The sequence below is a fragment of the Eleginops maclovinus genome, chromosome 12 (genome assembly GCF_036324505.1).
Source record: "Eleginops maclovinus isolate JMC-PN-2008 ecotype Puerto Natales chromosome 12, JC_Emac_rtc_rv5, whole genome shotgun sequence".
NCBI classification, from domain to species: Eukaryota; Metazoa; Chordata; class Actinopteri; order Perciformes; family Eleginopidae; genus Eleginops; species Eleginops maclovinus.
Genome location: NC_086360.1, coordinates 25,411,265 through 25,425,760, shown reverse-complemented (window position 1 = coordinate 25,425,760; position 14,496 = coordinate 25,411,265). Strand labels below are relative to the sequence as shown.

Here is a 14,496-nt window from a genome sequence, read left to right as displayed (position 1 = left end):
TGCACACAAGTAGAAGCTGCATACATATTCTTTAGTACAGTCCTGCCTTTCAACACCACCTGCAAGCTTTTCTCTGTAATCATTTTCACAATCAGTGGTACTGTGGAAGGAAGTTGCTGTATGTAGCATATGTGTTTTTGATATGCTCCATGTTGACTGAGTATCAGCTGCTATTATGACCATGCTCTTAATTTAGTCCGAAAGCATGACTTCCTGAAAAGCTGGGCGACCCCGTCCTGTGTTCTTTTTGCCTTGAGATAATCTGTGGACCCTAACTGTGACTGATGTTATTCTCTGAAGCTGCAGTGACGCAGGTTTTCAACAGGAAACTGATGCAAGAGCTCAGTTTTTGCAGAACGTTTGTCCGTATGTTACAGTAACTGTGCCTACATATATGTGAGTAAGTGTGTGTATGATGTAAGTGTGTGTATGATGTGTGCGCAGTCATCCTTATGTTAGGATTTCAAAAGCATAACCACACATCTGTCAGTGTTCAGGAGTGAATGTTTAGGTTAATTTAGTTTAGCTGTTTTAACTGGTATACACTTAATACACATATAACGCTTTGAGAAACATCAATAATAAGTCATTTCATTTCAAATATTAACGTAATGAAGGACATCTATTTGAAGGCGTATGCTGCACTATATTTTACTACAGCTACCACTACTAATACTACTTCAACTACTGCTGCTGGAATAGCAGTATTACATTTACCTTTTTGAATTTAGTATTTGGTACTGACTGTCCTTAAATGAAGACACTGATCAGGAAAGAAAAGCAGAATAAAAGTGGTTTACTAACCAATGTTCACAGAAAAGAAAAGAAAATCCACGTAAATAAATAAAGATTCAAGAAATGACGTAAAGTATAATACAAAATAAACAAAGTAAAATCAAATAAGGTAAATAAAAAAATATAAAGATAATATAAAATAAGAAAAAATAAATAAAAAGGATAAACATTATTTATATAGCACCTTTCATGCAAGATGCTTTACAGATACAAACTAAATATAGAGGAACATAATTAAAAACAAGCAGAAAGAGTCCTATCACAGAACCATGTGATGATATTTAGTTGTCCATTTATTTTGTAAATCTGACATTTATAAGAGGTGAATTTTAACCATCTAATGAATTGCAAATGTTTCATGTTTTTGTTCTTTATGAAAGGCCTCCACACTGTCCGTCTGAATATATATCTCTTCGGTCCTGAGTCTTGCATTTTAATTCCTGTTAATAGCAGTCCTTGAACACATCTTTGTGGTGCTGTTGAGACCACTTTAAATGAGCTTTGGGTGTGGTGTGACATCTCTCTCTCTGTGTGTGGGCTTCAGGGTTCCTCAACATCCCTCTAACTTTCCACTAATCGGGGGGTGGAGGGTGATACTATTAAAGTGAGACCAAAGGACCCTCAGAGCTCTAGATGGAGGCCTTCAAAGTGTGGCTGGCCCTCCGGCGTTGATGTAGCAGCTTCCTGTTTACCCTGGAGCGGCCCTTCTTCTCTTCTCCTCTGTCATCTTGCTTAACAAGACACGGTGAATTTATGAACAACCGAGCGCGTGGGCTGAATCACAATCAAGATATCTCTGCGGTCTTCGGTCCAGCGTGTGACTGCGACCGTCTCCCTCTGACTCTGTCTCTCTGAGCCACGTAGACCTCAGCCTTTCATCCCTCTATTAAAGCACCGGGGTCACTCAGAAAGAAACTCAAGGGGTCCATGAAGGAAGATCTTAAAAAACCTAAACCTGTAAACCTAGACAATGGGTTAGTATTTAGCGGGCTCTATTTGCCTAACTGAATTTAATATCTATGTTCTGATTAGTGTACAGTCACCAGAGACTAAGGGGTTGTTGTCTCTTTCCTATGCATGGAAATAGACAGAGGATCCTCTTCCATGTTACACCACCGTGTTTCTACAGGATCCCAGAAAGGGGAAGCTCTAAAAAAGTCCTTTCTTGTTTTGACGTTACCTGAAGGCTAGAAAATAGTGCTGCACAAAGCGTTCTTCCCCCCAGATAACGATTGTTAGTCAATGTTGGCTTTCAACCTTACCTAGTGTTAGCGCTAACCTCTTGCACTTTTTTTTGTTTCCTTTCAATACAGAACGACAATCATGCATTTGAAACAGTGGCCATTACACGTTCATTTATAAGGGGACCGTCTTTTTTAAGAGACAGGGCTTGCACTGCCACTAAATCCCACACTGCACTTTTTAATATCTCACCTTTCTGTATCTTTGGTCTGCTGTTCAGTCTCTTGCAGACCACTGTGTTATTTATATAGAACAATCACTGCTGCATTCATGAACCTTGCTCAGGAAACTGGTCCACTCAGTTTCCTTTCAGCATGAAACCATATAGGTGGAGAACAAGAATAATCTACAGTCAGCAGGTCTCTGAAAGCTGATTGGCTGTAGCAGCCTCACATCAGGAAAGAGGAAGTGTTGAGCTCCAGTTGAGCAGAGCGCTGATGTTTTGGTGTTGTCTCACAGCACGCTGGCAATTGTTGTTCATGACAGTTTTACCAACAGCTCTCTTGTGGTGTTTGGCAGCGCGATCCAGGAGTGTGACACCCGGAGAGGGAGGCCCCAGACCTGGCTCTCCGCACTCCCCCAGGTCCATGGAGAGGACCCTGAAGGCCGGCTGGCTGAAGAAACAGCAGAGGTCTTTGGTGAAGAACTGGCAGCAGCGGTACTTTGTGCTGAGAGGAAGCACGCTGACCTACCACAAAGATGACAAGGAGACCACTGTGCAGGTGAGCGTTCAGTCTATTTTAGCTCCTAATAATACAATTTTCTGTATATTTATGCCTTTTTTTGTCCTCTTTGTGTCCTTTTGTTTGCATGAAACGCATGCACTTTAGTACCAAAGCAAAGTAAAAACTGATAGTCCAAAGTTTAAAAGGCTGCAATTACTTTCTAATTTGGCACATGCAACAACTTATTTGTAAGGATAGGACATTTCAATGTCTTTATTACAGTTGCTTTACATTCAATGATGTTAAGATATAAGTGCATCATCTAACTACAGCATATAGTTATCGCATGTTAGCACTTTTTGTCTTAAACATCTATAATTAAAGATAGCGTTACAAATGTATAAGAAATGTGTCCTCAATAATTTCCATTCAACACCACAAAACACTCTGCTGCTGTTTGCACACTTCCTGTACACAAAACAAACCCTCACTAGAGGCCTGCTTTTTTAAAACTATTTTATCTAATCTACTATTCGCATGGCAATCAACCAAAACCTTCAAGTTTCATCCTGATCTCTCTGAACACAAAATGTTCATTCTTTCTTTTTATACGTTGTGCAAAATGTGGACAAACTTCTGACGTAAAGAGGATTTCACCCTCTTTCATGACTGTTATCAGCGTCCTAAATACTTGTAAGATATCTGCTTCACTTACCATTGATTCAGAATGCCATCATCATTTATTTACATGGTTGCTTCAGTCATAGTAAATATTATCCATGCAAAGGACTAATATCCTTTTTCTAAACCTAACCACAAACATTGACTACCACAACATGAAACTGAAAACCTTTCACATTGTCGGATATGCAAGTTCTCTCCGACTGGTGGGTGCAGTTTGCCCCTTCTGCAGCAATAGTGTAGTAGCTAAAACAACTGATAACATGTAAAATAGGTGCAACAATTACATGTTTAACTCTCATGGTCTCATGACTAGTCGTAATTTCAACGATGGTAAAACAAAACCTCTGAATCTGTACACAATGGAATGATTTAGGTATTGGAGGTGCTTTGAGTTCCCTACGCTCGATGTTGCAATACGACTCGTTCTTGCATCTCAAGTGGCTTATTAGACTGTAAACAATGCATGGGAGAGATAGTCATAGTTTGTAAATCCGCTGGCCACTCAAAAACCTCTGAAATATTTATCTTTCCCCTCAAGGTTGGAAAATGCTAACACATTTGTCATGTTGATTTAAAAAAGACTTAAAACATCAGAAAACAAGTTTGATCTTTTCTCTTCATGGGTCATTTTTCTACAGATTTCAGATTTAGTTCCCTTTGAGAGATGAGTGATAGTGAAACAGGAAGCCAGTAAAAGCATTCTTGGAAATGTGAATTGAATAAAGTTTATTCCATGGTCTTTGGTCTTGTTTCTAAACAGAAATATGGGTCTGTGGGATGGAGAAACCTCCAATATAAAATAAATCTGCTGTAATGTAAACTGTATGTAAACAGAACTCGAAACTGCTTTTAATCTGTAATTTAATGTTGTGTTTTACATATTTGAAGTGGGTTGTTTTCATTATGTTTTGATTAATTTTCCTCTGTAAAGTGTCTTTGAGATTTTAGAAAAGCGCTCTATAAATAAAATGGATTAATATTATTAATGTTATTATGAGTATAGCGCACACATACCATTATGAATTAGACTTGAGTCACTGTTTTGATGACCTGCAGCATTACTTGACATACATTTAATGACTATAGACTTGGGAATTGAAGACTTGAATGTTTTTTCTGTGTTTATTTTATGTTTATAGTTTAAAAATTAAATAATGAATATGAAGTTTACATAGTATTCCACTGTTTAAGAGTGCTGTTGGGCAAACCCTCTTTTGACTTTGATATAAGTATTATAAAGGTACTTATACCTTGTCCTTTTTCTTTATAAAGACCAGAAACTGCAAGTAAACCTGCAAAGACAAGCGACTTGACTTACCTGAAAAATCTGGCATAAAATAATATATTGACCCTGATCATAATGGATAAGCAGTGAGGATTGTCATACATTTCTAGGTAATGCAAACCAACAAAAAGCTCGTGTGAAACAATGGTGTCACAATGAAAGCAAATGTGCTACACATGCAGGGGAAAACCTGGACTGTGTGAACATTAACACTAGTGGTTGGTTTTGGATTCCTCTTTGAACACTAACGTAGTGTGTGATTTTGTTCACCAGGGAGTCATCCAGCTGCGCTTCAGTAAAGTTAATGAACTCCCTGCTAACCCTGACGACCCCGGGAAGTACATCTTTGAAATCATCCCACGTAAGAATGAAATCAACCTTTAAAAAAGAGCAAAACTGACTTTAACATGCATTGCCTGTAGAGGGACCTGCATACCGTGTACCTTGGTCTTATTGTGTCATTAAGCATTCAGGATGTGTTTCTGTGATGAATTAAAAAGGTCTTATTGATCCTCACAACTACTCATATACCAGGGAGTCAGAACCAGAAGTCCTGAGGTTGATAAAATGGACTTATAACATGTCAACAAATACTCACCTCAACAATCGACTGCAGTAAAAATAACTTAGTATGCTATATTAGTACAACCTAAAAGGTTTTCACAAAAATGACACACACACACAGTAAGATTAATAGTAATCATTCAAAAAACAGAAAACATTAAGAACAGATATTAAAAGGAAGGAAATATGATCTGAATTTTGAGTTGGAAGAAGTACTTAGATGTAAGTAAAAGTACAAATACTACAGTATAGAAATACTCTGTAACCACTAAAAGTCATGCAAAATCTTACCTGAGTAAAAGTTAAAAAGCATCGACATTAAATTTAACTTAAAAGTACTTATCGTGCGTCGTGCCCCATTCAAAAAAATCATATATATTAATTTACTGGATTATTATTATTCATGCGTTAACGTGTTGATCACTGCTGGTAAAGGTGGAGCTAATTTAATTAATTTATATACTACTTATTTATATTTATAAATCTACTCCACTGGAAAAAGGCTGAAAGTATGATTAAGGATGAGGAAGAGTTTGCAGTGAACAAAGTCACAAAGTTCTGCTTTAATATAACATGTAGTGTGAATGGGAGCAGTAGGTATCATTGCGTGTGTTCAGTGTTATGAATAAGACATTGAACAACCACTGATGATGCAGCATAGATTATTTTAACTGCATTACACTTTACTTAACACCAACTACGAAACGTTATGAGCTTCGATAGTCATCAATTTGTACTTCCACAGATAAGATGATAACTTATGGTACGTTTATGGTTTAGTGTATGTCCTAACTGCAGCTTGATGTTGATAATATATTGAGCCTCTGCTTACTGTATATCTAAAAGCATCCATAAGACACTTCACATATAAAATGTCTTATAGCTGTTGACATGATGTGTGTTTTTGAGCATTATAAATGAGAGCCCTTGTAATGCACATATATAGCCTGACCAGAAATGTCCACTAAAACTTCCTTTATATGCCATCATTACTATAAATAACGGCATGCCCTGTGTCAGCACTTATCATGCGTAATGGAAAGTTAGACACGACCACAAACTGATAGCAATCTAAACCTTCTCTGGAAATCTTTACAAAGATTACACTTGTTCTCACAGGCGTGTGTGTGCCCACTTAAGGTTTCTGTCAAACTAAGATGTGCTTTTTTCTAAAAACAACCATCATTTCCCAGGAACATCTGGAGACAGAGAGCGATGCCCCTATGTGTTCATGGCTAACTCCCAGAGTGACATGGAGGAGTGGGTCCGCACCCTGCGCAGGGCAATCGGAGTACCAACAAGTGGAGGTTCAGTAAAAATGTATATTTTATGCAGAATGTGTGACAAGACTGCAAAGAATATTTGGATACTTTCATAAATTAGGAGTTTGTTTTTCGTTGCCTGGAGGTAAATGAGACGATTGTTACCACTGCAAATGTGTAGCTGGAGCTAGCCGCTGGAAACAGGGAGTCAGCTCAGTAGAAATATTTAAAAGAATAACAAAAATCAGCCTATTAGCTTATCTCAGGGTAAAAAAGGGAAGCCAGGAAGTCACCATTTCATCCAGCTCATGAGCCCACCATGTTGTTTTTAGTGTTATGTACAGATTAAATAAACATCATACAACCTTTGAATTAGTAAGCTTTAGAGATGCTTCTTTAGGACCTAAATCTGTTGTTACCTTTGTACACAGCCATGCTAGACATAAGAAGGAAAATACTCTGGAAAATAAAGGGCACTTTTAGCCATTTAAAAGCACTGTTCTGTAGCAAACTCCTTCCTGACTAAGGCATAATTAAGTATTGCACCTTCAAATGTTTCCAATACTTTTTTGCAACAGGAGTTTTGAGTTATGTTGTTTATTTTTTGAGTTTTCAGTGCTGAACGTTGGTGTTTTTGCCATGAAACAAGCAGTAAATGCCTGAGAAAAGTCCCTAAAATATCTACATCTTTCAGATCAATCTCAAATTTTAATGTGTAAAAGAGTTTTCTGATGTAAGTGGTCTGAGATGTAACTTAACACACCCTTTGCAGTGTTTGGAAAGAGCCTCACGGACATCGTAACATACGAGCAGCGGTTTGGTCCTCACATGGTGCCGATCCTGGTGCAGAAGTGTGTGGAGTACATCAAAGAACATGGCCTGAACGAGGAGGGCATCTTCCGACTGCCGGGTCAGGACAACGCTGTCAAACAGTTCAGAGACGCCTTCGATGCTGGAGAGAGGCCCTCCTTCCCCAGGTAATAACACACTGAATTCAAAGGTTTTTGGACCATTTTGCTTCCATAACATATCTTCTTTGAGACCAGTGCGAAGAATAGGGCTTTTAAATATAGCTATTTGTTCTGACTCTTTGGATGAAGAGGTTAGGTGGTTCCTTTAATCAGGCGTTGTGTACAAAATAAGAAAAATAAAAAGGAACTGAATCTTGGCTTTGAGATAAAAAAAAACCAGTGGGAAGAACTTCCACAATGTAAGTGCTTATTTGAATAATGTGGTCTTTAGATGTTACCTTAATTCACAAACAGTTAAAATAATGATTTAAATAATGCCTTGTTTGCCTTTTCAAACGTTAAATAAACCTTAAAATACAAAGAAATGAAGTCTTTATGTCAGTAAGGAACTGGGGAAGTTTCATGCTGATATCTATAAGTCACATCTTTACCCTACTTGACTGGAGTGTGTACAAAATGAATTCATTTAACAATACATATCATCAAAATGAGGTTTTTCTCATCTTTTTTCACCAGAAATCTCCACTTAAATATCACAGATATACACCAGCCTTTCCAAAAGTTCAATTTGTATTTATCTTCTGAAGGTTTTTTACCAAGGCTTTGTTCACATTACATTCAGAGCCTGATTTATATCAAATGTGTTCCTTAATACATGTCGTAAATATTGTTTTCTGACTCATGAGTGATACAAAGAGATATCCAGTTAAAGTTAAACATGACTTTTTTTCGAAGGTTCGAATGAATGCATATTACCAGATATTTATTAAGATGAAGCCTCATTTGCATATGTAAACATACAAATTGAGAAAACTTGTATTAAAAAACAATGCCTTTAATGTTAATAGATAACTGAAAAAGTAATTGGTGTTATATAAAAGTTAAATGCTTAAGGAAAGTGAAGATTTCCACTCAATATAACATTCTTATTATTCTTATTAATGGAAGCCCCTAAACTGTACTGATTATACACAGGTATATTTCAGTAGTGATGTTGTGCATATATACAGTATACAGAAGGTCATTGCTATATAAGGAGAACCTCAATCGATCAGCTTCTTTTTTTCTCTTCCTGGCAATACAAGGAGAGATGAGAGTAATGCAGAGTGTCTCAGAAGTTTCTGTCTGCTCTGAGCTGAAGGCGACACCACATCCTGTTCCGTCACACAGGAGGAAGCCTGTATTACTCAACAGCTCACAGAAAAGTCTCATTAAAACATTCTAACATGTTGGTTTGTAATCTAGTATGAGTCAAAAAGGGCTGTTGAAAGATTGTCAAACTGCAGGACACAACTCTCCCAAAGAACACAAGGTTAAACTTCAGGTTTTACCCTCAAAACTGTATTCTTGGAGCCCAAACAATGAAATTGAATCCATGCCTGTCGGTTAAGCCAAATATACAAAACAAGGCCCAGAGGCCAGACGTCAGGATCCGTGTAAATGTTTACTTATCTGGTCAAGAAGGGAAAAGAACTCTTAAACATGTTGGTTTCAAAGGTTTAACGTAACTTTTCCACAAAGACATGTATAAACACTCTCATGCTGTGTTTGTTCTGCAGTGGTGTAAAAGTAACTGTAGGTACATTTACTCAAGTACTGTTCTTTACTTGAGTATTTTAATGCTATGCTACTTTGTGCTTCTACTCCACTACATTTATTTAAGTCCTTTAGTTGCCGGGCAGATTTGGATTAATGATGTGAAATATAATCAACACTAAATCCAGCAGCTACCCTGCAGTATACAAAGCCATTAACAGTAGCTGCACCTTTACCAGCTCTGAAAACACTTTAATGATCAATCATTATAAAACATATCAGATATATAATTCTGAAATGGACCAATCAAACAATGACGCTACTTTAAGTACTTTTTTATGCTAATACTTTTATACTTTTACTTGGGGAACATTTTGAATGCAGGACTTTTACTGTGACAGAGTATTCCTACACTCTGGTACTTCTACGTTTTCTTAAGTACAGGATCTTCTACCACCTCTGTTGTTCAGTTGTGTACTTATATTATCCCAAATGTTTCCAAAAAGATTTACAAAACCAGAGAAATGTGTAATTTTTAATCAAGATGAAGGTGCGTTTCATTCGGTCTCCTGTAGGGGACACATATCCCCATTTGCTTCAGCGTTGTCTGCAGAAGTTTTCATAAACTGACTGTTGACCCAGTTTTACATCATGAAATATTCTAGTCTTCTGAGCTCTGGATGAGGAGTTTTCAGAGAAGCCTAATGTTAACAGTAGCCAATTGGCACTTATTTTTACGGGCTCGTTGGTTTTGGTCAGACCCGCTGTGGAGGATTTAACTCAAGGTTAAGTCTTGTGAAGCTGAGCGAACGTTAGTGGAACAGCTGGAGCGCTTCCATCCCACAGTGTGTCTGCCAAACTTTACACAAAACTCCTTTATTAATTTCTATTTTTTAATGGTTTTACTCGATGGGGCTGTTTATTTTAAAGAGGAGTAGACTTTAGAAGATATTTTGGCTCAGGTAAAAACATTCTGAATAATACATAATGGATCCTTACAGGTTCGATTGAGAGACCCCTAGTGGCAGACAACTACATGTTATTAGCATGTAGATTAGCATCAAGAAAACTACAAGTCAATGATGTATTGGGGAAAATACTTGCCGACTCATAGGTTTGAAGTGATACAGTATTTGCATGTTAATTGTATATGTGTCATTAACCACAGCGACACGGATGTCCACACGGTGGCATCTCTGCTCAAGCTGTACCTGCGAGAGCTTCCTGAGCCCGTGGTGCCCTGGACTCAGTACCAAGACTTCCTAGACTGCACCGTCCTGCTGGACTCTAGCAGCTCGGAGGTACGTTTGGCTGCAGTATGTGTGAGTGTTCTTGCCGGGCAGGTCATGTGAGGTTTTGTCCCTTTAATCACTTGCACATGTGTCATCTCAGGGTTGGGACAAGTTGGAGAAACAAATTGCCCTTCTTCCCAGAACTAACTACAACCTTCTCAGTTATGTCTGTCGGTAAGTACAAGCTGAAGTGAGACATTATGGGACACTCCCAACAAATAAAGCTTCATATGTATGTCATCATATTTTCAATATATTCCCCATAAATATATGTTTTTGTATCCTCATTTTGAATAAAGTGATGTTTCGGATTAAATAAAGTAGATGATTTAGTTAAACCACTGATCAATATATCACGTTTTTCTTCTTAAATTTGTTTCGTAAACATAACTAAATGCATATTGAGGACTGAGCTCATGTTGAGGGTGTGGGTGTGTGTGTGTGTGTGTGTGTGTGTGTGTGTGTGTGTGTGTGATTGAGAGAGAGGGATGGAGAGGGTAAAAGGGGAACTACTGCATGCATTTCTCGTAAAAATGTTTTGTCTCTACCAAACATGTGATATTTTTGTGATATGACATTACGCATCCACCGCTGGACTCTAATCCTACAGATAATATAACACTGAGTGGATTTATAAACATAAACAGCCCAATTCTGGTCAGCTTTTGAATGTTGATTAAGAATTTGAACGTCCATGTTATGAGCTAAGCTTTGAACTAGTCGGTACGGCCCTCTAATTTCTCTTTAGAGACAACATCGTTGTTCAATGACATGTCCCCGAGAAGACACTTTCCTGTACATTTACCAGATCTCTCGTTAAAAACATAATCCAAATGTTCTTCTGAGATTAGTTTCCATCCCCAAACTCATATTCAAACATCTGTTATCGATGCTTGGTCTTCTTCCAGGTTTCTGTTCGAGGTGCAGCAGCACGCCAGTGTGAACAAAATGAACGTGGAGAACTTGGCCACAGTGATGGGCATCAACCTGCTCAAACCTCAGATAGAAGACCCCATCACTGTGATGAAGGGTAATATAGCACGCTGATGATGAACCAACATGTGTGTTGCAATCATGTGTCTGATGTTCTGGTCCAAATTAGGCTAATAATATTATATACTTCTCTGTATTGACTGTGAAAAAGTTATTACTCAACATCTGGAAAATCCCTGAAACCAGACTTTATGTGATAACTAATTTATGAGGAAAGGATATGATGTATCAATATTGCTCCATGACTCCTTCTCTTCTTTCAACACTATATTTATTTTAGTAACACTGATCACCTACACGTTTTACACAAAAGAAATACCTCACAATGTTATGAAGGCATGTCTCATTGAGATATCCGTGTGTTGTGTAATTCTTCACCAATTTACATGTTCCTATCTTAAATTACTCCTGACATACAGTGTCAATGACTGTCAATCACTTTTTTCACAATACTTAACTTTTAAAAAACCTTTTGGGGACATTTTCGATTTTAAATGACTTTTCAACAACATTTTTATGACGTTGTGAACACTGATGTTTTATCACTTTTTATACATAGTATGATTTGTACAAAAAAATATGGCTTTTAAATATAGCTATTGTTTATGACTCACTATGACTCTTTGGATGAAGAGGTTAGGTAGTTCCTTTAATCAGGCGTTGTATACAAAATAAGAGAAATAAAAAGGAGCTGAATCTTGCTTTGAGATAAAAAAAAACTGACTTTTTGATGATAATCTTTCCAGGTTTGTGTTTGTTTTTCTTCACAGCGACTCCTCAGATTCAGAAGCTGATGACGGTGATGATCAGACAGCACGAGGCTCTGTTTCCTCTCTCAAAAGACGTTCTTCCATCCCCGCCTTCAAAGAAGGCTGAGAGCCAGAAGAACACACCCCGAAGCTTCGTGGGCTGGGAGTCAGCAGAGGTGCCAACACATGGCCACACATTAAGCTTTTGTAGTATTTTGGCAAGGGAAGAAATCCTTTGCAATTTGTGTTAGTAGAAAGAGTTTTCCATGCATCTTTGTGGGACCTTTTTTTGTTTTCAAATGAAATAAAAACAATAAAAATGTAGTCCCCCCAAAAAGGATAATAGGGTTAATATTTTTGCTCAAGTCTCAAGCAAGTCCCACATCAATTTTCCTTTTTTAAAGAAAGACAAATCATACATTTATGTCCAATTCATTAAACCCGTTGAAAATATATTACAATGAATTTCATTAATGTTGATAATCATTGAAATAAATATACTTTTTGGCCAAAAAAACAATGCTGTAAAAGCATCTAAATACATATATTGTATTGTTACATTAACATGAACATTAACACAATATTCATAATAGATAACGTGATGATAGATTCATCATAATCAATCTTCATGCTTTTCTCAGATGGGTGATGCTTCTCTGTCTGAGTCTCCTGAGGAGGAGGAGGACATCGACAGTCCGGGTCCCAGCAGAGACTCTTTCAACCCTGTGGTCCATCAGCAGGACACACGCTACCCACCGCCAGACGGCTGGTCAGGAAGCCCCCGCAAACGCACACAGACCCTGCCAGCCTTCAACTGCCCACTCACGGGGATGGCAGCCAAGGCGGACGCCCTGAACCGTTGGAGCCAAATCCAGGAGAGCGTGGAGGAGAAGAGCGGGACGCTGTCAGAGGACATTTTTAAGATCCTGGAACTCCGGAGTTCAGGGTCTTTGTTTGGAGGGGGAGAGGAGAGGTTAGTGGCCCAAAGTGGAAGTGACAACACAAGTTCTACTTCTACTGGCTCCCAAAAACCTGACAGTGACCCGCAGCCTACCCAGGGGGTGTCCCAACAGCAGAGCATAGGGAACCTGACAGTCAACAGCAAGACGGAGCAGAAGATAGACAGCCAGCAGCTTGTAGAAAGGTGAGGAATGACACACCAGAGAGGCCCTTACCATTAAAAACACATGGTAGGCTACACACTTTCAATGCTTAAGTTAATGATTGATGGAGTTGTTCTTTACCACAAGATAAATGTTTATGTAATGGACAAATGAGGTTCAAAAAATACATGTACATTCATCATTGTATTTCTCTGCAATAATCCAAAACTGGGGGATAAATCCATTTGTTTTTCATCATGGGATCCACTATGTTGACTTTCAGTTTTGCTAACACAACATTCCTGCAAAACTTGGATCCCAAACGAGCACCAGGGCCCTTTAATTCAAACACCAAGATTGAAGTGAAGCACATGGTTGAAATACAAATTATATTCACAATACAGTTCCTGCAGAGTGCATAGCTCATGCGGGAAGTGTCTTGAACTATTGACAACTAATGGTGTTTTATGTTCATTTCGTTCCAAAAATGCTATTTCTTGTTTGGGGAATTTTGCCAAAATGAGAGATATATGTGGACGGATGACTGGACTAGAATCAAGAAAATGACACGCACTTCCAGCAAACTCTTTTTACAAGTTGATTTAAATTGAAAACAGGTGAATTAAATCAGGGGCTTTTACTCAATATGTTTGGACCAGATTAGTTTGTTTTTGCAGTTACTGAGACTGGATTGTGTCCAGAATAGATGTCTGAACCCCCTGTGTCTCTCACCGTCTCTTGCAGTCTGCAGCAGGAGAACAAGGAGCTGAAGGCCACGATGGCAGAGCTCCAGTCTGCCCTGGAGGCAGACCGCCGCCAAGTGGCCGCCCTGGAGATCTGCCTGAGAAATGCTGAGCGAAGCCGAGACGAGGCCCAGAAACGCAACAAGGAGCTACAACGAGACATTCAGCAGTGCATTCCCAAAAAACCACAAGACCCTACCTAACATTTATTTTACGACTTACTAAAATAAGGATTTATGACTCTGGCAACAGGGCTAATTTTGTATGAACTGGTTATGGGAAATGATATTTTCCTCCACTGGATTGTTTCCATTTGAGCTCGGTTTAAGATAAATTATTGGCTCATTTGTTTGTGCCTGTGAGGACAGTTTCAATCTGAATAGGCTATAATATCACTATTTACAAAAACGACTTTACTGCTACTGCTGGTTTGTCCTCGAAAATGAAAGGCTGGACATCAGCATAGACTGAACACTTTGATCAAGAGGTCAAGTTGGCGGATATAATGGTGAACAGAGTGTGTCACATAAGTGAAAAATCCATTTGTTTCAGTCGTAAATTAATAAAACACACATTTACATGTTGTTTTTGATGCATGAAAACAAAACGTTT

General features: G+C 38.3%; 1 protein-coding gene across 3 annotated transcripts in view; it reads left to right on the top strand.

Moving 5' to 3' along the window:
* arhgap25 (Rho GTPase activating protein 25) overlaps positions 1-14,464 on the top strand; it is a 16,508-nt gene extending 2,044 nt beyond the window's left edge. The window contains exons 2-11 of one of the 3 annotated variants that reach the window (XM_063896905.1): positions 2,536-2,759; positions 4,945-5,032; positions 6,429-6,542; positions 7,270-7,474; positions 10,173-10,305; positions 10,397-10,470; positions 11,205-11,326; positions 12,060-12,214; positions 12,680-13,228; positions 13,886-14,464. In XM_063896905.1, the coding sequence (XP_063752975.1) occupies positions 2,536-2,759; positions 4,945-5,032; positions 6,429-6,542; positions 7,270-7,474; positions 10,173-10,305; positions 10,397-10,470; positions 11,205-11,326; positions 12,060-12,214; positions 12,680-13,186 (1,622 nt within the window). In that variant the 3' untranslated portion in view covers positions 13,187-13,228; positions 13,886-14,464. The remainder of the gene's footprint in view (positions 1-2,535; positions 2,760-4,944; positions 5,033-6,428; positions 6,543-7,269; positions 7,475-10,172; positions 10,306-10,396; positions 10,471-11,204; positions 11,327-12,059; positions 12,215-12,679; positions 13,229-13,885) is intronic. The other 2 variants (XM_063896904.1, XM_063896903.1) reach the window with 2 other exon arrangements.
* The last annotated feature ends 32 nt before the right edge of the window (positions 14,465-14,496 follow it).